Source organism: Hypomesus transpacificus, chromosome 18 (assembly GCF_021917145.1).
Source record: "Hypomesus transpacificus isolate Combined female chromosome 18, fHypTra1, whole genome shotgun sequence".
Classification (NCBI taxonomy): Eukaryota; Metazoa; Chordata; class Actinopteri; order Osmeriformes; family Osmeridae; genus Hypomesus; species Hypomesus transpacificus.
Window position 1 is genome coordinate 3,556,898 of NC_061077.1, and position 25,839 is coordinate 3,582,736.

The 25,839-nt window shown below is 51.8% G+C and overlaps 1 protein-coding gene across 1 annotated transcript in view; it reads left to right on the forward strand.

The window, feature by feature from the left end:
* Positions 1-25,839, forward strand: part of plxna3 (plexin A3) — a 43,708-nt gene that overhangs the window by 12,418 nt on the left and 5,451 nt on the right. Inside the window, exons 6-19 of the mRNA XM_047039832.1 lie at positions 7,450-7,650; positions 15,814-15,910; positions 16,546-16,736; positions 17,062-17,210; positions 17,508-17,628; positions 18,397-18,533; positions 18,699-18,869; positions 19,295-19,388; positions 19,607-19,849; positions 20,321-20,464; positions 21,194-21,428; positions 21,855-21,997; positions 22,666-22,922; positions 23,222-23,288. Coding sequence (XP_046895788.1) covers positions 7,450-7,650; positions 15,814-15,910; positions 16,546-16,736; positions 17,062-17,210; positions 17,508-17,628; positions 18,397-18,533; positions 18,699-18,869; positions 19,295-19,388; positions 19,607-19,849; positions 20,321-20,464; positions 21,194-21,428; positions 21,855-21,997; positions 22,666-22,922; positions 23,222-23,288 — 2,250 coding nt within the window. The remainder of the gene's footprint in view (positions 1-7,449; positions 7,651-15,813; positions 15,911-16,545; positions 16,737-17,061; positions 17,211-17,507; positions 17,629-18,396; positions 18,534-18,698; positions 18,870-19,294; positions 19,389-19,606; positions 19,850-20,320; positions 20,465-21,193; positions 21,429-21,854; positions 21,998-22,665; positions 22,923-23,221; positions 23,289-25,839) is intronic.

Sequence of the window (25,839 nt, forward strand, 5' to 3'; positions counted from 1 at the left end):
CAGGGCTGAGCCTCCAGCCGCCCGCCCCCACACCTCCACTCGGCGAAAGAGGCAGGGATGACTGAAGAGAAGGAGAAGGGATGGAGGGGTAGGAGGAGGACAGGAGAAGGGATGGAGGGGTAGGAGGAGGACAGGAGAAGGGATGGAGGGGTAGGAGGAGGACAGGAGAAGGGATGGAGGGGTAGGAGGAGGAGAGGAGAAGGGATGGAGGGGTAGGAGGAGGACATGAGAAGGGATGGAGGGGTAGGAGGAGGACAGGAGAAGGGATGGAGGGGTAGGAGGAGGACAGGAGAAGGAATGGAGGGGTAGGAGGAGGACAGGAGAAGGGATGGAGGGGTAGGAGGAGGACAGGAGAAGGAATGGAGGGGTAGGAGGAGGACAGGAGAAGGGATGGAGGAGAGGAGAAGGACAGGAGAAGGGATGGAGGGGTAGGAGGAGGACATGAGAAGGAGAGAGGGGTAGGAGGAGGACAGGAGAAGGGATGGAGGGGTAGGAGGAGGACAGGAGAAGGGGAGAAGAGAGAGGAGCCCCTTTTGGAACTGAGGGGGAGGACGCACGCACCCCTCGGCTTTTGGCACATTTTAATTTTACACTTAACTGAACATCAAAGAGATGCCTTATCGGAGCCTATCAGACCCTGCCAGAGGGGGGGGAGCCCATTGCCTCCTCCCCCTCCCTCCCTCCCCCTCCTCCTCCCCCTCCCTCCCTCCCTGCTCCCGGAACCAGGCCTGACGATCTCCTTATCTCTCTCTCTCTCCCCCCCCCCAAAAAAAGGAATTACTCAGCGAAAAAGAGTGAGTCATACTCATGTTGATACTGGAGGGGAAGGGAGGAGTGAAGGAGTATGGTGGGGGAAGAGAGAGGAGCGGCAGGGGACGAGCGAGATGAGAAACGAGAGGGAGATGACAGAGGGACTCCGAGAAAGAGAGAGGTGGAAGAGAAGGAGCGATTCAAGTTCCGACGGGCTAACAGACCTTCTCAGACGTCAGAGCTGATACCAGTGAGCAGACATCTGTTAGATGTGGTTGTGGGGGCTCTAACCTGTGTGTACGGATGGGCGTGCCAGTGTGTGTGTGTGTGTGTAGCCTGTAAAGTGTTCAGTGGAGTGTGTCTCATCTTCAGTCTTGTGCTCCAGCGTGAGTTGGCTCTGGGTGAGAGAGGTGCTTCAGAAAAACAACAAGGACTCTCTCTCCAAAAACACCCAGACGCAGCCATGCAGGCAGCTATAGCTGTGTGTGTGTGTGTGTGTGTGTGTGCGTGTGTGCGTGCCAAGCTAGGGAGTGAGATAGAGGGTTTTGAACGCCTCCCCTCAGGCCTCTCCAAGGACATGGCAGCTCCTGGTCTATAATCCAGAACACACTCGCACACAGACCCCCGCGTACGCACTTCCATCCATCGCCCCAGCCCCAGCCCAGAAGTGTGTGTGCGAGGCAGAGATATGGGAGGATCACAGCACCAGCTGAGCTCCATCCAGACTGACAGAGACCAGGCTAGCAGCTCCACACCCAGCCCCGCCATGCCCAGACTGTACAGCACCAGACACACTCCACCAACCACAGACACACTCAACCAGACAGACACACACAACCAGACAGACACAACCTGGAAGAACGCAACAAGTACAAACAGAAAGAAAGACACCCAACACTCGGAAATATTACATTTTTAAGAGAAAGTTGACATTTCCTGTACTGGAGGAGTACAGTGTCCTTGTCTTCCTTGAGGGTTTAGGGTGGCTGAGGGGCAGTTCTATGGGCGTATGTGAAGCCTTCTGACATTGCTAAAAAATGGCTATACAAATACCTTTTGATTTGATTTGTGCCCAGATTTGATTGGAAGACACCGTGGATAAGCTTGGTGGCTTTCTGTTAAACAGCGTTGTACAGTCGAGTTTATTGGAGATGTCGGTGGAGAGTTGTGTCTTGGGTGTGCTGGACCGTGCAGGATGGCAGCGGTGGTCCTGGAGCTGAGAGCAGTGACTGATGTTCTGGTTATGGGTCCTGACGCAGAGTGTATGTCAACTAGTTAGCTAGTTTAGCTACTCCCTCGTCACTGCTATTACCGCGGAAACTAGACTCCCCCCTGGGACCTGCACACACACACACACAGACGCTCATATACACACACACACACAGACGCTCATATACACACACACACACAGACGCTCATATACACACACACACACAGACGCTCATATACACACACACACACAGACGCTCATATACACACACACACACAGACGCTCATATACACACGCACACACAGACGCTCATATACACACACACACACAGACGCTCATATACACACGCACAGACAACACATGCACACTCACACACTGACTGCTTACTCCTGAGAAAGGAGAAGAATGTTTTTGTTCGGAGGGATTTAGGAAGAGGATGTTATGATAGTTTGAAATATGATCTGGATTCAAAACAACACTCAAAAAATGGGGTCTTGCACATTGAGCTGTGTAGGCAGGTCATTGTCAACAAACACACACACACACACATTATAGAGCTCAAAGACAGTTTATTCTCTCATTGGCCATTTCCCAGAGGCCCGTGGGAGATCAAACAGCGTTCCCCCCCGACCCCCCACCCCCCTCTGCGTTCCTCTCGGCAGCACAGCACGGTGGGACGGCTCTTCATTAGCAAGCGACGGCCGGTAATTAATGGTGGTGTGAGTGACAGAGGAGGCATTAGCCCCGTAGGAAGTCGGGCCGCAGACTCGCTGCCCAGCGGTGGTCGGCGAATCGCAGGATCAGGATCCTAGAGAGACAGGAAGTGGCACAGTGTGCATCTGTCACCAGAAGCCCATTACCCTGCTGGGCCCCAGCGGAGTGCCCCCCCTCCTCTCCCCTGCCTCACCCTCCTGCCCCCCCCCCCCTTCTCTCCCTTCGGCCTCTGAAAACCGAGTGGGCCATTACTCACTGTGTAACCAGAGGCCTTGCACAGACCAAGGCCCAGTTCAGACGCACACCACCAACACACACGTACACACTCATATCCCCCCAGTCCCCTTCCTCCTCCCTGTCTTCACAGGCAGCAGGATTGATAAGCTATCTTGTTTGTACGTTAACAACACTTTAAGCGACAAACAGTAAGATGCCATCAGTTCCCCTGGGAACGCTGTGGTGGAAGTCCCTCTGGCTTCAAACCCCCCCCTCCCCCCCAGGTTGTTACCCGACAGGCCCCTCTCTGGTCCCCTATAGGCCCCTCTCTGGTCCCCTAAAGGCCCCTCTCTGGTCCCCTATAGGCCCCTCTCTGGTCCCCTATAGGCCCCTCTCTGGTCCCCTAAAGGCCCCTCTCTGGTCCCCTAAAGGCCCCTCTCTGGTCCCCTATAGGCCCCTCTCTGGTCCCCTAAAGGCCCCTCTCTGGTCCCCTATAGGCCCCTCTCTGGTCCCCTATAGGCCCCTCTCTGGTCCCCTATAGGCCCCTCTCTGGTCCCCTATGACTGTTTGCAAGAATTTCCTGGTTTACCAATGGTCTAATAACGCTCTCAGCTATCTAACTTTACCAAACATGGAGCTGCATGGCAGGGAATACGTCAGACCACAGCTAGCTGCCGTTAAGTGGAGCAGCTCTCCGAAGATCTGGAGGTGTTTCTCACTGCAGGCGGAGGAGACGAACCTGTCTCATGGATTAGAGAGAAGGAAGACCGGCAATGGGATTAAGGGGGAGAAGAAAGGAGAGATGGAGGAGGAGAAGGAACAGTGACTAAGCACGGGGGGAGTATAGAAGCATGCTGCAGCCTCTTTCTGCTGGTATGTGAGAAGGAGAGACATGGAGAGAGGGAGGAGAGGAGAGTTCAGCTGCCACTCAGGCTATTCAGTTACTCTGCCACACAGGGCTCAGTTTCTCCCTCTGTATTATGTGACTCATATGGCTGTGTGCGTGTGTGAATGCCTGTGTGCCTGCGTGCATTAGTGTGTGTGTGTGTGTGTGTGGTTAGGCATTAGTCCATCTCTTAGCTCAGAATGGCCCGTATTTGGAGCGTGTGGAGGTGTGTTTTCACCAGAGCTGTAGAAGTACTCAGACTCAGAGACGAGCTGCTAGTTTGGTGCTTTTAGAATGTGCCCACTTCAATAATTGAACAAGGTAAAAAACCCATTAGGGCTTCATCATGGTCCTTACCTAAAAAATACTGTGGTGTGTGTGTGTGTCTGTGTGTGTGTGTATGTGTGTGTGTGTGTGTGTCCGTCTGTCTGTCTGTGTATGAGGTGGCTTGGTCTTTTGAAATGATCATGTTATAAATATTTATTTTAAAATCCTCCTTGGAGAAACCTGATTTCTGGTCACTGAATGCCGTGGTCCTTCTCAGCTGTGGAGAGAAGCACATGTTTTGACCTATCCAATTACCTTTGAGGAAAGGTTACCTCAAGCCAAGGATGAGAGATGCATATGGAAGACATATACCCCTGCCTCTAGCATCCTCTCAGCTCACTCCAATCAGCACTCTATCAAGATACAGTGAACTGAACACACAGTCACACACACACACACACACAGCCCATCTTTGTAAATAAGAAGGGGGTCTTTATTGTCCAACTGTAATCCTTCCATTTTCCCTAGCAACAGATGCACTGGGTCTGATGTGAGTGGCTTATTTCAGGATACGGATCTCTCGCTCTTTGTCTGGTCATGAAGCTGTTCCATAGCTCTCAGTGATACACACACACACGTACACAAACACACACACACACACAATTACTTAGCTCTCCTCATGGCACAGTGTGGTAGAGCTATTACAACCGAGCTAGTCAAGATTGCTAGTCCAATTGTATTTATAGATGGCTGTTGCCAGGGAATGATTTTGATCCTGCTCTACTTTTTGTACCTCAAACTTTCTCCTGTGCCTGTGCAGCTCTGTGATTCTCCCTCTCTTTTGTTTACAGTAAAGGGAGGTGTTTAACACTTTAACCAACCGTTAGTGCCACTGGTAAAGGTTAGGTTCAGTTTTCCGGTTAAGGTTATGGTCAGTTAGGGTTTGATGAGCAAAACTTCACTGGTGTCTTACTTGTGAAGCAGGTGTGGTACTTACAGTGTACTGCAGTGGGGTATTATTATGGGATATCAGTGAGTGTAGTTGGAAATCCAGGTGCCTGTTGCCAGGCCAGCGATGAGAACTGTGCAGTCATTCATCACTGCAGGGAGGCTAACAGGCCTTCTGTTCCAGAGATTATTCAATCGTGCTGATAAATTGTATTCATATTCCAGTATGAACACACACACGCACACTCAAACACATATCTCTTTCACAACCACAAAAACACACAAATTCACTTGCTCTCTGTCAGGAACAGACACCCGCTGCACAATTGCAAATAAACACTCCTAAACACACGCACACACACACACTCCACCACCTGTGTCACCCCTCTGTGCTGGAAGTAAATCTTTCTTTTCATACACAGCATATGAAAATGGGAGCTATTGAAGCATCTGTGTACAAACCTTCACAAATGGGCCTGCCACTGTGAAGATGTATGACTGGGAGGGTCCAGGAGCAGCGTCCTCCTGCCCCAGCGCTGTGTGGCAGTGACTGTGTGTGTGGGGCGGTGTGTGTGGGGGTGAGTGTGTGTGGGGGTGTGTGTGTGGGAGTGTGTGTGGGTGAGTGTGTGTGTGTGTGGGGGGGGGGGGGGGGGGGGGGTGTGTGTGAGTGTTGTGCCTGCCCCTGCCTGTAAATGTGTGTGTGCCTGCCTACTACTGTGTGTGCGTGGGTGTTTGTGCATGCATGCTTTTGTGTGTGTGTGTGTGTGTTGGGACAGGCAGGTAGCACCAGCAGTGATGTATGCCCTCCAGCCTGGTAAATCACTGCTACCAGCTTCTTGATTATTGTTCAGTGCCTAATGGAAGTCATATTAGACTAGATGGCCTGCAACCATTCAGCCCTGTGAGAACGGCTGATAGAACCCTTGCAGCTGCTGTACCAACACTAACACTGCATTACAAACAGTTGTTGGGTAGAGAAGTTTAGCACCATTTGATACAGTCTTTCTCCTGTCTGCCGGTCATCGCATCAGTTCCAGATCCAGTTAATGCACTCCCAGCTCTGCCATGGTTCTGGACAGTAATCTGGGATCAATCTGTCTTCTTCAGCCCAAGACAGAACCACTAATAAGTGACTGTGTTTATTAACAAGCTCCATTTTCCTGCCTTCGCTCCAATGAGCTCTGCTGTGGAGACCAGCCAGTAATCAGGCCAGAGTAGTGGAAACCAGAGTAGTAGAGACCAGCCAGTAATCAGACCAGTGTAGTGGAGACCAGACAGTAGTTAGACCAGAGTAGTGGAGAACAGAGTAGTAGAGACCAGCCAGTAATCAGACCAGTGTAGTGGAGACCAGACAGTAGTTAGACCAGAGTAGTGGAGAACAGACAGTAGTCAGACCAGAGTAGTGGAAAACAGACAGTAGTGGAGAATAGACAGTAAACAGACCAGAGTAGTGGAGAACAGACAGTAGTGGAGACCAGAGTAGTGGAAACCAGAGTAGTGGATAATATTATTTCTCCACCTCCGCACCACCCTTCTGCTCTCAGCATGAATCTCCACTGTCTCTCCTCTCAGCGTGTCCTTCAGCTTTTAGCATCTTTTTGTCTTTTATAGTCCAAGTGTTAATAAATAATGAAACCCTTTCATGTTTATTTTTATTCCTAATTTACAGTTTTATTCATGTTTATTCATTTTTAGACTTATTGTTTGCTTTGTCAGCTCCCAGACATTTGGGCTTTGTCCTTGCTGGGTGGGGTTTTTAATAACTCGTTACTCTGTGTGTGTGTGTGTGTGTTTCTGTGTGTGTGTGTGTTTCTGTGTGTGTGTGTGTGTTTCTGTGTGTGTGTGTGTGTGTTTCTGTGTGTGTGTGTGTTTCTGTGTGTGTGTGTGTTTCTGTGTGTGTGTGTGTTTCTGTGTGTGTGTGTGTGTGTTTCTGTGTGTGTGTGTGTTTCTGTGTGTGTGTGTGTGTTTCTGTGTGTGTGTGTGTTTCTGTGTGTGTGTGTGTGTGTTTCTGTGTGTGTGTGTGTGTGTTTCTGTGTGTGTGTGTGTGTTTCTGTGTGTGTGTGTGTGTTTCTGTGTGTGTGTGTGTTTCTGTGTGTGTGTGTGTTTCTGTGTGTGTGTGTGTGTGTTTCTGTGTGTGTGTTTCTGTGTGTGTGTGTGTGTGTTTCTGTGTGTGTGTGTGTTTCTGTGTGTGTGTGTGTTTCTGTGTGTGTGTGTGTGTGTGTTTCTGTGTGTGTGTTTCTGTGTGTGTGTGTGTGTTTCTGTGTGTGTGTGTTTCTGTGTGTGTGTGTGTTTCTGTGTGTGTGTTTCTGTGTGTGTGTGTGTGTGTGTTTCTGTGTGTGTGTGTGTTTCTGTGTGTGTGTTTCTGTGTGTGTGTGTGTTTCTGTGTGTGTGTTTCTGTGTGTGTGTGTGTTTCTGTGTGTGTGTTTCTGTGTGTGTGTTTCTGTGTGTGTGTTCTCAGGGCTGTCCTCAGATCCTGCCGACCAGCGACATCCTGGTCCCGGCGGGGGTTGTTCGACCAATCACACTGCGTGCCCGGAACCTTCCCCAGCCCCAGTCTGGCCAGAAGAACTATGAATGTGTGTTCAACATCCAGGGCAAGAGCCAGCGTATTCCTGCCGTGCGATTCAACAGCTCCTGCATCCAGTGTCAGAACACCTCGGTGAGCTGAGTAACACCATGACGACACTCTCACACTGTCTGTCCGTCCGGCTCATTCTCTGTCTGTCTGGCTCTGTCTCTCTCTCTTTCACACACACTCACATGCCTTTCCTCGCACGCCCTCTTTCTCTTCCTTTGTGTGGAGAGGATATGCAGAGGCGGCTATCAAGGTGACTTTGCGTGGAGTCTGGAGGAGAGAAATGTTATCTGCAGCATCAGCACACACATCAATTCCTTTAAACATTAAAAACTTATTTTCTCAATCCCAATGAAAAATGTGACATGTCAGTGAGCTGACATTGAGAGTCTCCTCGCTCGCTCGCTCGTTCTCTCCCTGTGGCGCCTCCTCCCGAACTCTCTCTCTCTCCCCCTCGCTGCCCCTCTGTCTCCCTCTCGCCCTCCCCCCCTCCCCCTCCCACTGTCTCATAGTAATATTACAGACGGCAGCCTTCTGTCACCCATCTGGTTGCCACGGTAACCCCGGGGAATCTTGTCAAATAATTAGCAGCTCGTCTCCACGATGTGGTGGTTCATATGGCTGGAGCTGGCCATGTGACTCAAGGACAGGGCACTGGGAGGGGGGGGGGGGGGGGGGGGGGTGATTTGTAGGGTTTATGCACGTGTGTGTTTGTATGTTTGAGTGAGTGTATGTGTGTGATTTGCAGTGTTTATGTGTGTGTATGTGTGTGTGAGATTGGTGTGTGTACTGGTGTGTGTGTTTCTGAGACAGACGGATGTTTCAGACGTAGGGGGGCCGACCTGTCTCTGTCAGGGAGTGTGCCTCCACCTGACCCCTGACCCCTGCAGGCCGGGGGTCAGGCTGTGGGAGCACGTCCTTCCACAGGACTATTGATGTCCCGTGGCAATTTAATAATGAGCATCACGTCCGCCGCCCCCACACACACACACAGAGACACATGCACACACAGAGACACACACACACACAGAGACACACACACACAGAGACACACACCCAAGCCCCACTGCCCACCACACGATTTATTGTCGTCCTCTCCCTGTGAAGGCTCCTAGACAGCCCCTCCCCCCTTACAAACACACAAACACACACCCCACCTGGAGGAGCAACTGTTGTCCATCCATCTGCTTTCTCTCACTCTCCCACATCACTCTCCCTGTCTGTCACCCCCCACCCCTTCTCTCCTTCTACACACACACACACATGCCCTCCCCCATCCCCCATATGAACCCCGATTGACATGGGGGGCAGTAGGGCCTGGGGTTCAAAGTTCAGGACCTCTATAAGGAATCTCTCTCTCTCTCTTTCTCTCTTTCTCTTTCTCTCTCTGTCTCTCTCTCTCTCTCTCTGTCTCTCTCTCTCTCTTACTCTCTATCTACTTTCTCTTTCTCCCCTTCCCCATTCAAGAAAGTAATACCTCTCCCCCTCACTCTTTCTTCCCTCCATCTCATCTCATTCCCCTTCCCCCTCTCTCAATCCATGTATCTCTCCATCTTCTCCCCTTCCCCCTCTCTCAATCCATGTATCTCTCCATCTTCTCCCCTTCCCCCTCTCTCAATCTATGTATCTCTCCATCTTCTCCCCTCCCCCTCTCTTAATCTATGCATCCCTCCTCTTCCCTTCCCCCTTCTCTCTCTATCGCTCCATCTTCATCTCCGCCCCCTGCCTATTCTCTATCTCTCCGTCTCCTCTGCCCTGTCTCTGGATTGAGGGATGTGGAGCTTAATTAGTGGAGTGATTACCTGTGACTCCTTACCGTTCCCTCCCACTCTTCCCCCTTCTCTCACCCCTCCTTCCCCTCCTCACCCCTCACCTCTCTTTGTCTCCTTCCTTCTTCGCCCCCTCCTCCGATCCCGCCCCTTTCTCACACACTACCACTAAACCAATCCCTAATAATCAAGCCCAGGGGCAGATTCAGCTCACCTTTGACGACATATTCAGTCAGAGACATTCTCAATTGAGATTAGACACATCATTCAGACTGATCCGTGTCGGCCGGTTGGTCTTTTTTTTGTAACCAGGTGACGTCCTCGCTGGCTGTGATTGGCCGGGGCGCAGTAGGAAGGTGCTGTGCTTCCTGCCTCTCTCTCTCCGTCCACAGTCTTGATTTGTACTGCACACATCAGCAATGTGCTGCCATGTGCCTAATAAATCAACACACACACGCACACACACTCATACTTAGGCTGTCTCTCACACAGACACACACACAGACACACACTCATCACTCACGTACACAAAAAACACACACACGTAACCTTTCAAAGAAATGATAAATCAAGCATTTGGAGTTGAAACTCAATAAGCATTTGCTGTGCTAGTCTAAAGGTTTTTGTGCGTTTTATGCATTTTCATCTTGACAGCAGGCTTTAGGTTATACATGACGCACACACCCACACACACGCAACTCACTCCTAACTTCTGGCACACACACTCACCTCCTAATCAAAACACACACACTGAGACTTCTATCGTTTTCCGGCAAGACGGGAGAGAACTTTGTCAGAAAATAGTCCGCAAACGCAAGTGTTGCTAAGCGCCACTGACCCCTCGGCAACAGACCTGGGCAGCGTTGCCGGGGTAACGTACAGGACCGGCTTTTCAGACAAAGCCGAAGTTCTGCCCCAGCCTCTCAATAGAGAGTGGCGTGACAAAGCCTGGCATTACGGCGGAGCGGCCCAGTGGCTGGGCCCTGAATAAAAACACTTAGAGCCCGCATGGACTCATTACTCCATTATGCTCTACAAGTGGCCAATCAGAGAGCCCAGCAGGAACATTCCGGTGTGTGTGTGCGCGCGCGAGAGCGTGCGTGTGCGCGTGTGTCTAATAGCTTGCTGTGCACTGCTCGCTCAGGCAGAATGGAAGCCTCGTGCACTACATTGGGTTGTCTTGTGCACAGCCTACCTTACAGAGAGGTATTGACTGTCCATCCTACTGTGGTGGCTTACGGTTGGGGGGTTAGGTGAGGTGTGGTCAACATGAGTGGGTTAGGGTTAGGGTGACCTACTCTTTAGTCCAGACCTCCACACCTGTCAGCCTGACTTTGGGCACAGGAAAGGCTGTGTCACTCTGCTCCAGAAGGCCAGTCAAACACAGAGCTACAGCAGCAGCATTTTGTGTGGGCACCATGTCTATGCACTACACCCCACAATAACAGTGAAGGGAAATCATGTCTGAGTGGAGATAATGAATAGTGACGATGAATCATCAGGAAATCACCAGGAAATGAGTTTGTGTAAAATGTCAGGGAAGGAGTAGGAAGTGTTTGTTTGGTGGTTATTTGTTTGCATGACAGATCAGGTTTAAGTTCAGAGGAGGCATCCAACCAGCCAAGGGAGGTTAGTTATCTGCATCACTCAGTTCTTGTACTTACTTTTTTAATCTGCAAGGGGAAATTGAGACGTTGCAGCAGGTAAAAAAAAGAACATAAAAATGGTGTGTGTGGGTTTACATAAGTGTGTGTGTTTGTGTGTGGGTTTACATGGGTGTGTGTGTTTGTGTGTGGGTTTACATGGGTGTGTGTGTTTGTGTGTGGGTTTACATGGGTGTGTGTGTTTGCGTGTGGGTTTACATGGGTGTGTGTGTTTGTGTGTGGGTTTACATGGGTTTGTGTGTGGCTTTACATGGGTGTGTGTGTTTGTGTGTGGGTTTACATGGGTGTGTGTGTTTGTGTGTGGGTTTACATGGGTGTGTGTGTTTGTGTGTGGGTTTACATGGGTGTGTGTGTTTGTGTGTGGGTTTACATGGGTGTGTGTCAATGTTTCCCTCAAATTTTTGTCCATTGCTTGTGTCCGTTTGAACGATTTCATCAAGCCATTCGTGTTCAATGTAAAACTGCCCCTTTTTTGGGGTGCCTGTAAAGGTAACGTTCCTGATTTTCGTTGCCAGTCAAAGCTTGAGCTGAGCACCAGGGTTGTTGTTCTGTTTAAAGTTTGCGTATAGCCTAGAGTGACATTGAAACGTATGAAGTGGGCTTCGCCGCTTTTGGCCAATCAATTGAACATTTATAGTTTTTATAAAATGATACTGATTTGTGTGCGGTCAGAAACATTTACAGTGCAGGTCTTTCAACTGGTCTGCATGGCCGCGCAGGCGCAACATTGGTGTGTTTGTGTGTGTGTGTGTGTGTTTACATGGATGTGTGTGTGTGTTTCTGTGTGTGTCTGTCAGTAGCAGGTGTTCTCTAATCTAATAAATAAGGTGACCAGTCAATAGGCTGAATGATGAGGATCCTGCCTGGTGTCTGTCTGTCTCTCTCTCTCTCTCTCTCTCTCTCTCTCTCTCTCTCTCTCTCTCTCTCTCTCTCTCTCTCTCTCTCTCTCTCTCTCTCTCTCTCTCTCTCTCTCTCTCTCTGTTTCAATCCATTTCAATGTTTGAGTTACTTGTGTGTATAAATCCATTTCTGTGTATATTTACGTGCATTTGTGTCTTTCCTGTGTGTGTGTGTGTGTGTGTGTGCATCTCTCAGCTCCAATAATCAGAGAGGATGAGGCTCAGCTGGTGCAATCTTAATGGAGTAATCAAAGCATTAGTTCCCCCTGCGCCTCTCTCTGTGTCTTGAGTTCCACTAAGTCACATGCTGTACTGTTCTGTCTCTGAGACAGAACTCTCTGAGTCCTAGACCTGACGTCATACCCGGATCGGCGACATAGGTCAAGGCATCAGGTGCGTTTCATTTACCAGAGGCTGTACTTTGGGGAGCAGTCCTCTTTTATAGCACTGGTCAAAGTGAACCAAATCAAACGCACCCCAAGCATTAAACAGTGTTCCATGCAGATCTGGGTGACATCATTTCACCCTCAGCCAGGAGGTTGTGTTTATGTGGTCACCTTCGACCCCACCGTCATTGCTCCCAGGAATATTCCAGATTACGGCATGGCTGTGTCTGTTCCCTCAGCGGCGTCCCTGGTGACGGCCACTGCACTCCCGTTTTCCCCCGGGGTGACGTCATCACAGGGCCGCTAAACCGACGCAGCCGTTTGGCCATGTTCCTTAATACCGTCTCCGCCGTAATGACTGTGTATTAGAGGGGGAGAAAAGGCTCTTTTTCCTGCAGGAATTCTGCTGAAGTGGTTGGAATGCAGAATGTTAATTAAATGAGCAGTAAAAAGGCTGTCATTAAGGTGAATTGATTTTCACTCCGTCACAGAGAGACATTGACCACGTACGCTCAGCCTGCTTAAATACTGGTGCCTCCACTCTCCATCTGCCTCCAGTCTATATATATATACACACGCACATCTCTGCACACACACATTAACGGTGTCATGATCATTTACACTGCCCTAGCCTCCCATGTCTCCAAGCCAGGCAGAGATCTGCGTTGGTCCAGGAAGCTCTCCGGATGTAGTCGATGAGTATGTTGCTTTGAGTCAACTAAACATAGAGAAGTCTCCAGTCAGAGTATTAATATATAGTGGTGCACAAGCCCCTGACCCGTGGAGCGTTCGCAGGCTCCATCTCTCATCCTCGTCTCCTCCACAGTCCTAATGATTAAAAGCAACAGCTCTCGTGTGTCCAGAGAGCAGCTGTCTGTTAGCGCCATTAATACGGCCGCAGAAGGAGGCCCGACGCTAAATCACGGCCGCAGCGTCTAGCCGTCTGCTAGCAGGCAGCACCGCATGACGTCCTCCGCGCGGGTGTGTCTCTCTCTGTGTGTGTGTGTGTGTGTGTGAACAATGTTATTTTTCATTCAGGATGTAGTAATGGATTTGGGGTTTTTTTAGACAGTGGGATTATGTTGGCGGTTAGCGGTTAGCTGACAGAACGGGGCCATTCTGTCTCTGATCAGAACCCAGTCACCTGCTCCTGAGGAGAGGAAGACGTGATGCAGAGGAAGAGGAGGGGGAGGAGGAAAAGGGGGAGGAGGAGGAAGAGGGGAGGAGGAGGAAGAGGGGAGGAGGAGGAAGAGGGGAGGAGGAGGAAGAGGGGAGGAGGAAAAGGGGGAGGAGGAGGAAGAGGTGAGGAGGAAGAGGGGAGGAGGAGGGGGGGAAAAATCAATTCAGTAGCATCTGAGATGAGCTTCATTGTTCGGTTTGACACAAAAAGCTTGTTCTACCCTTTTACACACTTCATATGAGCGCACACACACACACGTGTGTGCTCACACTACGACACACATACACAAACTAATCTCCTTAAAGCTGCCCAGCTTTTCTCTTGAGAAGATGGAGAGGCAGAGAAAAGACATTAGTACCTCAAATACATCCGCTGTGCATGGCTCTTCTGTGGAGCCCATCACTGGGCCTTGGGGAGGTGGAGGGGGGCCACAACCATATCTAGACAGGAGTGTGGGGGTGTTTGTGTGTGTGTGGGGGTGTGCAGTAGGGATGAGTAAAGAAGTGTGTGGGGGGGGGGGTGTATCAAGGCTTTGAACACTGCTTATTTACTCGCTGACGGCTTTGATTTGGGGAATGAAGGACTACAATGGTATAGGATCTGCCTGTCATGGTGTAGCTCGTCAGCTGTCTGAAGACCAAAGAAGCTTCTGGGTTGGAGACGGACTCTCTCTGGTTGAGCTGAGCTCTGAGGAGATGGGATATGGACAGGGCCGTGAGGAGATGGGATATGGACACGGCCGTCCAGTGACCTTAACCACAGAGCTGCTGATCCGTGATCTACCTCTGTTATTGAGACACAGGCACACACGCATGCACACACACAGCATGCAGGTCCCTATAGAGATGTAGAAGCATGTGGTGCCTTGTGTCAACAGGTTCACCGGTCTTCAACTGAGCCTTTCAGCACCCACACACTCCTCCTCGCTCTGCCTAGCTGCCTCCAAGTTATGTCCCACAGCAGCTGGTCAAAGGTTTAACACACACACACATGCTGGTATAAGCATGTGCACACACACACACACATGCTGATATAAGCATGCGCACACAAGTACACACACCGAAATACTCACAAACACATGCAGGCATACACATACACACACACGTGCAGGAATACACACACAAACACACGTGCAAACCCCAGATGATTTTGCAGTTAGCGTGCCCCCTGACTGGTGGCATCCGGAGGTGATGGTGTGTAGCTCAGGAGTGTTTACACATGCTGCTATGGATGGGTGACGGACCCCGGGACTCAGGACACACGCACCGTCTACCATCACCCTTGACCTCCAGCATTAGTTCTCAATCAGTCTGACACACACACTGTCTCCAATCTCCTTTAACCTTCTGCATTAGTTCTCAATCAGTCTTCTACACACACACACTCACAAACTGTCTACACTCACCTTTAACCCCCATCATTAGTTCTCTATCAGTCACACACACAAACACGCACACACAAACCGCAACACAACATTAGTCTTCTGTCATTCCACTGGCATGAGTCAATACATGTCTTCAGTTCCAGTCAGCTTGGCTCTGGTTGGCTGCTTTCTCTGGAGGCTCTCCCAGGCTGCGGCAGCCTGGGAAGGTGCTGTTACTGTGGGTGTGGCTCTGTTGTACCATGCCGTCAACAACCTCCTCTGATGCTCCCTCTGTATGGAACAAACTTGTCTGGAATATGAATGCGTGAAGTATGATGAAAGCATATCTGTTTTTGCGATATGGTTGACTGACTGAGATTGACGACTGACACTGGGAAAACAGTCACAAACGAGGCAAGCCATGCTTGCAAACACAAACGCACGTACACACACACACTCCCACAGGTTGGCTGGGCCTCATCCTCCTTCTGACAGTCGAGTGAACTGCGAGCAGTTTCTGGCGAGGGATCGATGTGTGTGATCAGCAGTATTCTCTGTGGGCTGAACACTAAGTGCTCTCTGTGTTACTCTGCAATCACCCCCTACTCTAATCACCCCCCCCTTCTGTCTCCCCCCTCCTTCCTCATCTCTCTCCTCCTGTCTCCCCCCTCCTTCCTCATCTCTCTCCTCCTGCCCCTCCTTTCTCATCTCTCTCCTCCTGTCTCCCCCCCTTCCTCATCTCTCTCCTCCTGTCTCCCCCCTCCTCCATCATCTCTCTCCTCCTGTCTCCCCCTCCTTCCTCATCTCTCTCCTCCTGCCCCCCCCCTTCCTCATCTCTCTCTTCCTGCCCCCCCCCTTCCTCATCTGTCTCCCCCCTCCTTCCTCATTTCTCTCCTCCTGTGTACTTTTCTCTCCTGTCTTGTCTTCTCTCCTCTCGCCTGAAATTGGCTTCTTTGCTTATCTTTGTGTGTGTGTGTGTGTCACAGTACTGGTACGAGGGCGACGAGTCAGGGGACCTGCCTGTGGACTTCTCTATAGTGTGGGACGGAGACTTCTTCATCGACAAGCCTCCCAACATGAAAGGTGTGTATCACTCCCCACCCTGGAGAAGCATCTCATCACCACGTACAAAAGATGAAGGTGTCAGTCATCGTCCCACTCTTGGACATGTCAAATGAAGCTGCTTATTTGAAGGGGGGGTTGTGTGGGCGACCCCATAGGTTTACGTGTATTACCTACGACACCACACATAACCAGGACACTAACTCAAACAAGCTTTAATCTTCTTAAGACACACTTTCTGTCTTATGTAACCCCAGGGCCCGTCCAGTAACTTACTCTCTCTTCTACCTCTTGCTTTCTCTCTACTCTATCTCTGTCTTTCATCCTCTCTACTCTCTGTCTGTCTCTCTCTCTACTATCGGTTTCTCTCTCTCTCTACTCTCTTGTCTCTCTCTACTCTCTTTCTCTCTGTCTCTCTCTACGCTCTGTCTCACTCTCTCTCTCTACCCTCGGTCTCTCTACTCTCGGTCTCTCTCTCTCTCTTTCTCTCTCTCTCTGTCTCTCTGTCTCTCTCTCTCTGTCTCTCTCTTTCTCTCTGTCTCTCTCTACGCTCTGTCTCATTCTCTCTCTCTACTCTCGGTCTCTCTACTCTGTCTCTCTCTCTGTCTCTCTCTCTGTCTCTCTCTGTCTCTGTCTGTGTCTCTCTCCCTCCTCAGCCCTGCTGTATAAGTGTGAGGCCCAGAGGTCCAGCTGTGGCCAGTGTCTGAAGGCCAGTGCAGAGTTTGAGTGTGGCTGGTGTCTGGACAGCAGGAAGTGTCTCCTGAGGCAGCACTGTCCTGTGGCCGAGCAGAACTGGATGCACCATGGGAGGCACAACCTGCGCTGCAGCCACCCCCGCATCACCAAGGTAACCCACACACTGCCGTCTGCTACAATAATGTGAATGGAGTGTTGTGACGGACAGTCCGTGTGATGAGAAAAGCTTCTGGCCCCTCCCTCCCGCCCCTCCCTCCAGTCCCTCTCTCCAACCCTTGCCCCTGCCTGCTCTCAGTGCAATGCACTGTAATGCACTCTGGGACTCAACCTTGACAGGCCCTGACTGATTGAATCACGTTGATTAATTGGCTCTCCCTAACCCCGACCTTTGTGTGTGTGTGTATGTGTGCACGTGCGCACCTATGTGTGTGTGTGCTCCCGTGTGTGTGTGTGCTCCCGTGTGTGTGTGTGTGTAGATCCGTCCCCTGACCGGGCCCAGGGAGGGGGGCACGCTGGTCACCATCGAGGGGGAGAACCTTGGGCTGCAGGTGAGGGAGATCACTCACGTCCAGGTGGCCGGGGTCCGCTGCATCCCCGTCCCCGCCGACTACATCAGCGCTGAGAGGTACCAGCCACAAGTTTACACACCAATAATATCACTATTTATGTATACCCTCTATAAATATACACATTTCTATCCATAAGTATTTATACTACACTTTCATTTATATTTATACTATCTGTACTAGTATATTTATGTATACTAAATTTTTTATGACCTAAGTGTGTTTACATGTATTTATTGAAAATTCTTTAACCAGAAAGAAACAGCAAACTATAAAATGTAAGGTTTCAGATGTGATATTAATGATGTACTGTGTGTGTTTGTGTGTGTGTGACTGTGTGTGTGTGCTCCCTGCAGGATCGTGTGTGACATGGCGGAGGCCCTTCTGCCCCACTCCCCCGGTGGCTTTGTGGAGCTGTGTATCGGGGTGTGCAGTGCAGAGTACCGCACCCAGTCCTCACAGACCTACTCCTTCGTGGTGCGTGGGCCTTTTAACACGTGGACATTTCAGATGACTTTGAAGATGACAGACATTCACTATATTAAACTGGCCCCTTGTTAAGAAAGCCTTGTATGTAGAACCCGTCTAAGTTGAATAGTGGAAATGTATGTGTCACCAGGAAGGCAGATCTGACAGACACACTTTAATACAGAGGTTGAAAGTTTAGCCAATGTTCTAGCCAATGTTGACGTGCAGTAATGAAGCAGCCTTCCCGTCACCCGGGCGACAGCAGCACATTGGCTCTGTCTGGCCGTTATCTCGTCCGCTCGTCAACGGGACGCCCAGATGAGGAGCGCTGACTGGTCGCCTTAAACGACCAATCAATAGCCTGGATTTGGGTTCTTGTGGAGGACAGAGACAGGACAATTACCCTGCCTGCTAATCACTGCTGGGATGAAGCACGCTAACTCTACTCACTGTCACTGAGCTTAACACACACACACACCTATACTCACACACAGTTCTACCAGACTCAGAGCACAGCAATTACCAGCAGAATAATGAGAATCAGGCGTTCTTGTTTCAGATATTCATTAAAATGGAGATTTTCAATAGGACATTAGTGCGCCGTAATAGTTTGAGTGTGTGTGGTGTGTGTCTGTAAACCCCACACAAATATAGTCTGTGTGCATGTTGACACTGTGTGTGTCTGTGTGCATGTAAACACTGTGAGATTGTGTGTGTATTACAGTAATACTGTGTGTTTGTGTTAACTGTGTGTGTGTCTCGTCTGTCTTCCTCCAGACCCCCACTCTGACCCACGTGCGCCCAGAGAGGGGACCCGTGTCAGGGGGGACCAGACTGACGGTCGCTGGCATCCACCTGGAGGCTGGGAGCAATGTCAGAGTCTTCATCGCCCAGGAAGAGTGTCTGTTTGTCAAGTAAGTCCACAGGCAGTCAGTCAGCAGGCAGTCAGTCTACAGGCAGTCAGTCAGCCAGCAGGCAGGCAGTCAGTCAGTCAGCAGGCAGTCAGTTAACAGACAGTACATAAACACCTCACAGGCAGCCAGTCAACATCCCGATCCCTGTGTGTGTTCCCTGCTCAGGAGGACCAACAGGGAGATAGTGTGTGTGACGCCTGCGTCCCAGTCGGGCTCTGGCCCCGCCTCCATCCGTCTGCTGATTGACAAGGCGGAGGTGACCAGCACCGAAATACGCTACATCTACACCGAGGACCCCACCATCCTCAGCATCGAACCCAACTGGAGCATCGTCAAGTGAGTTTAGCTTTCACCCTCTGCTCTGCTCTCCTCCTCTGCTCTCATCTGCTCTGCTCTCCTCTGCTCTCCTCCTCTGCTCTCCTCTGCTCTGCTCTCATCCACTCCTCTCCTCCTCTCCTCTGCTCTCATCCACTCCTCTCCTCCTCTCCTCAGCTATCATCCTCTGCTCTCCTCCTCTCCTCTGCTCTCATCCACTCCTCTCCTCCTTTCCTCTCCTCTCCTCCTCTGCTCTCCTCTTCTGCTCTCCTCCTCTCCTCTGCTCTCATCCAATCCTCCTCTCCTTTCCTCTCCACTCCTCTCCTCCTCTCCTCTGCTCTCTTCCTCTCCTTTCCTCTCCACTCCTCTCCTCCTCTCCTTTCCTCTGCTCTCTTCCTCTCCTCTGCTCTCATTCACTCTCTCGTGTCGTTCTCTCTCCCCCACAGTGGCAGCACGTTGATCACCGTCACAGGAACCAACCTGCTCACCATCCAGGAGCCCAAAGTCCGGTCCAAGTACGGAGGAGTGGAGACCATTAACGTGAGCAGCACCCACACACGGATCCACACCCTCACACACACATCGCACACACACACGCGGGCACTCACACACCTACAGTCACAAACACACACTCGAAAGGCACAACACAGGTCACAAAAGTAACGTACCGAAGCCAGCCGTGAGAGTGATTCAGAGTGGAACGCAGCGCCCCCTGCTTCCCAGAGTGCCAGGCTAAGTCCTCGTCATCCCCTCCCCAGGTGTGCACGGTGGTGAGTGATCAGGTCATGACCTGCCTGGCCCCCGGCATCATCTACACCCGGCCCCACTCAGCCCCGGAGGGGGGGCTCCACCCGGACGAGTTTGGCCTCATCCTGGATCACGTGTCCAGCCTCCTCATCCTTAACGGCACACCCTTCACCTACTACCCCAACCCCACCTTCGACCCGCTGGGGAACACGGGCATCCTGGAGGTGAAGCCCGGCTCGCCCATCATCCTGAAGGTGAGGAGAGCTCCCCTCCTCTGGACCCTCCCTCTGGGCGGGGGTGCAGTCGTGAGCGGATGGCTGGTCTCTTCTTGGTCTAATGGTGAAAGCGTGAACTCCCTTTTGATCTATGTAGAGGAGATGGTAAAGGAGCTCAAACTAGGGGCTGACCTTTTGGTCTAATGGTAAATGCCTGGATTTAGCACACAAGTGGGGGACTTGGAACCCTGCCTATCTGAAGAATAGGAAATGAGGTGCCTGGGGTTCTGATGGAAGCTTCTGACACACAGGAGACCACCTGGCCCCGAGGAAAGGAGGGCGCTAAAACTGTGTGTGTGTGTGTGTGTGTGAGGGCCTGTGTGTGTTTGTCTGTGTGTGTGATCTGATTTTCCTCAGTAGAACTGCAAAGTGTTGCGGTCAGGGTTGTTTATGCTCCGGGCTGCTGAATATTGTTGTTGTCTAAGTGCAGAGAACCTCTTTTGTCACCAGGGCAAGAATCTCATTCCTCCCGCCCCCGGCAACAGCCGCCTCAACTACAGCGTGATGATTGGAGAGACGCCCTGCCTGTTAACCGTGTCTGAATCCCAGCTGCTCTGTGATTCGCCGGAGCTGACCGGAGAGCAACGAGTTCTGGTAATGTCATTTCTGTAATTTCAATGACATCATACTCACCTGCCCAGCCATATCTGTGTTTAACGGTGATTAGGGTTTGGGAGGTAGCTAGGTAGCTAGGTAGCTAGGTAGCTAAGGAAGGAGAAAAGATGGGCGGAAGGAAGGGGGGTGGAGACATGGAGAGAGCAAAGTGTTAATGACTCTTTCAATCTCTCTCTCCATCCACCACTCAATAATTCACACCCAGGCAGGGGATGGGGGATAGAGGGAGGGAGGGGGGGGGGGGGGGGGTAGTGGAAAGATGGAGGCATGGGGTCGGGAGACGGAAGGGTGAAGAAGGGAGAGGCAGAGGGGTAGTAGGACAGAAGGAGGGTACGGAGAGGGGTGGAGATGAGGTAGTGGACAGAGGGGAGTGATGGAGGACGGACAGGATAAAGGTGGTGCTGGTTGGCAGGGTGGTAGGAGGTCTAAGCTCATTACCGTGCAGTGTGAGAGGAGGGGGAGGAGAGCTGCCCACATGCAACCCTGCTCAGAGGCACTCAACCTGGGACGTGTTGCTAGGTAGCTACTGGACCTGGGGGCTACAGAATTACTTACTGAACTGTGCCTACTGGAAACCATGGAAAGCCATGGTTTATTAAGAGACACATGAACACATAAATCTGATTGCTGTGTGTTGTATGTGTGTGTGTTATATGTGTGTGTGTGTGTGTGTGGTATGCGTGTGCGGGATGTGTGTGTGTCCTACAGATCATGGTGGGGGGGATGGAGTTCTCCCCAGGGACCCTCCACATCTACTCAGACAGCGTCCTGACGCTGCCCGCCATCATCGGCATCGGTGCCGGCGGCGGCGTGCTCCTCATCGCCATCATCGCCGTGCTGATCGCCTACAAGAGGAAGACCCGCGACGCCGACCGCACCCTCAAGAGGCTGCAGCTGCAGATGGACAACCTGGAGTCCCGGGTGGCTCTGGAGTGTAAGGAGGGTAGGTGTCTTCCTGGTCCTGCTAGCACCACACACCTCCACCACACGCTTCCACCACACGCCTCCACCACACACGCCTCTACCACACACCTCCACCACACACCTCCACCACACGCCTCCACCACACGCCTCCACCACACACCTCCACCACACACCTCCACCACACACGCCTCTACCACACACCTCCACCACACGCCTCTACCACACACCTCCACCACACACCTCCACCACACGCCTCCACCACACGCCTCCACCACACACCTCCACCACACACCTCTACCACACGCCTCCACCACACACGCCTCCACCACACACCTCTACCACACACGCCTCCACCACACACGCCTCTACCACACACGCCTCCACCACACACACCTCCACTCAAACACAGGCCTCAGTTGACCCCTGACCCCCCTGTGTCCTGCAGCGTTCGCTGAGCTGCAGACAGACATCCAGGAGCTGACCAACGACATGGACGGGGTGAAGATCCCCTTCCTGGAGTACCGGACCTACACCATGAGGGTCATGTTCCCCGGGATCGAGGAGCACCCCGTCCTCAAGGAGCTAGACGTAAGATGTGCTAGATCTGCTCCACCCTCTCCCCCCAGTTTCTATACTAGATCTGCTGCTTCTTACTTCTTCTACTGTTTTTAATACTAGATCTGTTCTTCTCTGTCTCTGCATACTTAATATGTCAGTGGTCTGGTTTGGTACCTCTAGCTCTACTGAGGTATCTTAAGTTCACCTCTTTAATACTGTTTCTCTGCCAAAAAGAAGCAACGATAGATCCCTCCCCTCTTTTACCTCAGTACGAGGCTTTGCAGAATTCTGTTTTCTCTCTCTCTTCCTCCCTCAGTCCTTCTCTCTCTCTCTCAGTCCTCCTCCTCTCTTTTTAATGAAAGCCTGTGGCTGTAGCGGCCTCTCAGGAGACAGTGGTCTGGTTGTCTGGAGACCTGGACTGCTGAAACACTGGGAAGACAGGCAGCTGCCCGGGAGGAAGGGCCTCCTCCAAGGTTTTATTAATGCTGCCTTACTGAGACTAACACTTCTCTCTCTCTCTCTCTTTCTGCTGTCTGTCCTCAAAACACACCTCGCCACTCATCTCTCGCACATACATACACACATCTCACCTCTCTCCCACACACACACACGCACATCTCACCTCTCTTGCACACACACACACACACACGTTGCCACTCACACACACACACACACGCCCACACGCGCGTCCCCTCCAGTCTCCAGCCAACGTGGAGAAGGCGCTGCGTCTGTTCAGCCAGCTGCTCCACAACAAGATGTTCCTGCTGACCTTCATCCACACCCTGGAGGCCCAACGCTCATTCTCCATGAGGGACCGTGGCAACGTGGCCTCCCTCCTCATGGCGGCGCTGCAGGGCCGCATGGAGTACGCCACCGTGGTCCTCAAACAGCTGCTGGCCGACCTCATAGAGAAGAACCTGGAGAACAGGAACCATCCCAAACTGCTCCTCAGGAGGTGCGTTGACCCCCCCTGACCTCTGACCCCTCTGAAGTACTGATCAGAATAAGGGGAGAGTCTGCCCACGGAGCAGTTTGTGTATCTTAAACCTCGACCTTCCAGATCACCAACCACTGTTCATATGAGCTCCAGAAAGCCTGGAATGACCTTAGTCTGACCTTCTCAAAGTCCTGACCCTAACCTTAGGAAGGATCTGTGCTCCTGTGGGCCTGTTCGTGACCCCTGCTCCTGACCTGTGTCGCTGCTGTGTGTGTGTGTGTGAGGCTGATCGCTGTGTGTTCTCATCTCTCCTGCAGGACTGAGTCCGTCGCAGAGAAGATGCTGACCAATTGGTTCACTTTCCTACTTCACAGGTTCCTCAAGGTAAGGACGCCATCTGGACACGTGCACACACACACGTACGCACACACACATACACACACACCGATCGGTTCCTCCACGTATTCGGCTCCATGGAGATTAATATTGTACCAGGAGAGACTCAAGGTAAAATGCTACCTCTCCACAAACATTTAATTCCATAAGTCCTTCCAGACAGGGAACTTTTTGACTAAATCTTCTAAATTGAATTTATTTTGCCTTACCAAGAGGATTTGTCAGAGGCAAACACCTTGAACGAGGGATTCTAAATGTCCCATATGAGACACTATAGCCCTCCATGAGAACATTATCCCTCACCTGGCCTGCCAGAGACACTTGCGGTTCATCCTCACATGAATGAATGGCTATGACATCTAACTGCAGTCACTCTAGTCATTCTGAAGTCAGATCATGGTGCTGACTGTGGAAAGCCAGGGTGTGGAGGGAGGCAGGGGTGAGGAGGCAGGCCAGGGGTGAGGAGGGAGGCAGGGGTGAGGAGGGAGGCAGGGGTGAGGAGGCAGGCAGGGATGAGGAGGCAGGCAGGGGTGAGGAGGCAGGCAGGGATGAGGAGGCAGGCCAGGGGTGTGGAGGGAGGCAAGGATGAGGAGGGAGGCAGGGATGAGGAGGCAGGCAGGGATGAGGAGGCAGGCCGGGATGAGGAGGCAGGCCAGGGTGTGGAGGCAGGCCAGGGTGTGGAGGCAGGCAGGGATGAGGAGGCAGGCCAGGGTGTGGAGGCAGGCAGGGATGAGGAGGCAGGCCAGGGTGTGGAGGCAGGCAGGGATGAGGAGGCAGGCCAGGGTTGTGAGAGAGGCTGGGGCGAGGAGAGAGGCAATGGCGAGGAAGGAGGCAGGCTTAAGGAAGGAGGCTGGTGGTATGAGAGATGCCAGGGGGAGGAGGAGGAGGGAGGCAGGGGGCAGGCAGGGAGAGGGCTGGTGGATGGCTGGTGGATTGCTCTAAGATCTCTAACATCTGCACTGATGTAACTTAAACACTTCTGGCCTCCCTCCAACAGCACATTCCAGCAGGCAGTTAGCCCTCCTTGCACAATGGACCTGATGTTCTGCTACTGACTTACACTCTCTCTGCCCTGCACTTACACACACAGACACACACACACACAAGCACGCACGTACGCACACTGCAGAGTAACACAGCAGCATAATAGGCACAGTATGGAACAGGAAGCGGCAGTATTGGCTCCTATAGACCACCTGAAAGATGTCATCCCACACACACACACAAACAGTCCACCCTGCCCCCTCCCTTCACACCACAGTCATGTTGGGTACAGACCACACACCTTCTCCCTTCACACCACAGTCATGTTGGGTACAGACCACACACCTTCTCCCTTCACACCACAGTCATGTTGGGTACAGACCACACACCTTCTCCCTTCACACCACAGTCATGTTGGGTACAGACCACACACCTTCTCCCTTCACACCACAGTCATGTTGGGTACAGACCACACACCTTCTCCCTTCACACCACAGTCATGTTGGGTACAGACCACACACCTTCTCCCTCACACCTTAGTCATGTTGGGTACAGACCACACACCTTCTCCCTCACACAGCAGTCATGTTGGGTACAGACCACACACCTTCTCCCTTCACACCACAGTCATGTTGGGTACAGACCACACACCTTCTCCCTCACACAGCAGTCATGTTGGGTACAGACCACACACCTTCTCCCTCACACACACGCAAAGCACACACACATGCACACAAACAGACACAAACACACCTCTCCAGCCCCCCCCACTCTTCTTGGCCGGGCCTCCCTGCCCCCAGAAGCACACCTCCAGCCTCAGCACTGTATGACACTAATGATAGTGATTAGCCAAGTGGAGCAGGAGACGGTGTCGGCGTCTCTACAGCACATGGTGTCACAGAGCCTCAGAGAGCCGCCGCCCACTGGAACGCTGTCCCCGTCATGTGTCATTACAGCAGGAGCGGCCGCTCGGGTCGCCCGGCACCTGTTTCCCCGCTGCGGGGTGCTCTCGCCCCACAAGTCTGCCCATCGGCCCGTCAACATCGGACAAACGGCACTCGTGGTCGTTAATGTCCATGCGACGTGTGTTAAGGGCGTCGGTGTGTCCGTGCGCGAGTCCGTCCGTGTGTAGAGCAGGGTGCTGAGAGGGGGTTGCCAGTGGAGGACTGTGTGGTCCCCGTGATTGCTGGCATGCTGGTGGCAGTGAATGCCCCTCAGTGTGCCTAGGCAGCCAGCCAGAGCGCCAGGATACCACCCTGTAATTATGGACGTCACACTAATCAAGGACTAAGGACTAAGGACTAAATAACAGTGCTCTCTGTCTGCCTAGTTAGTCCTTGCAAGGGACTCTAAGAGAGTGTGTGTGTGTGTGTGTGTGTGTGTGTCCAAGGAGGTAATTGGCGACTTCCACCTTCCCTCTTCACCACCATGTTGAGAAGTGATTACTCCACTCTTCATTATTCTCTTATTCACTTATTCTGTCTTTATCTCTCTCTCTCTGTCTCTCCTTCCCTCTCTCTCTCTCTCTCTCTCTCTCTCTCTCTCTCTCTCTCTG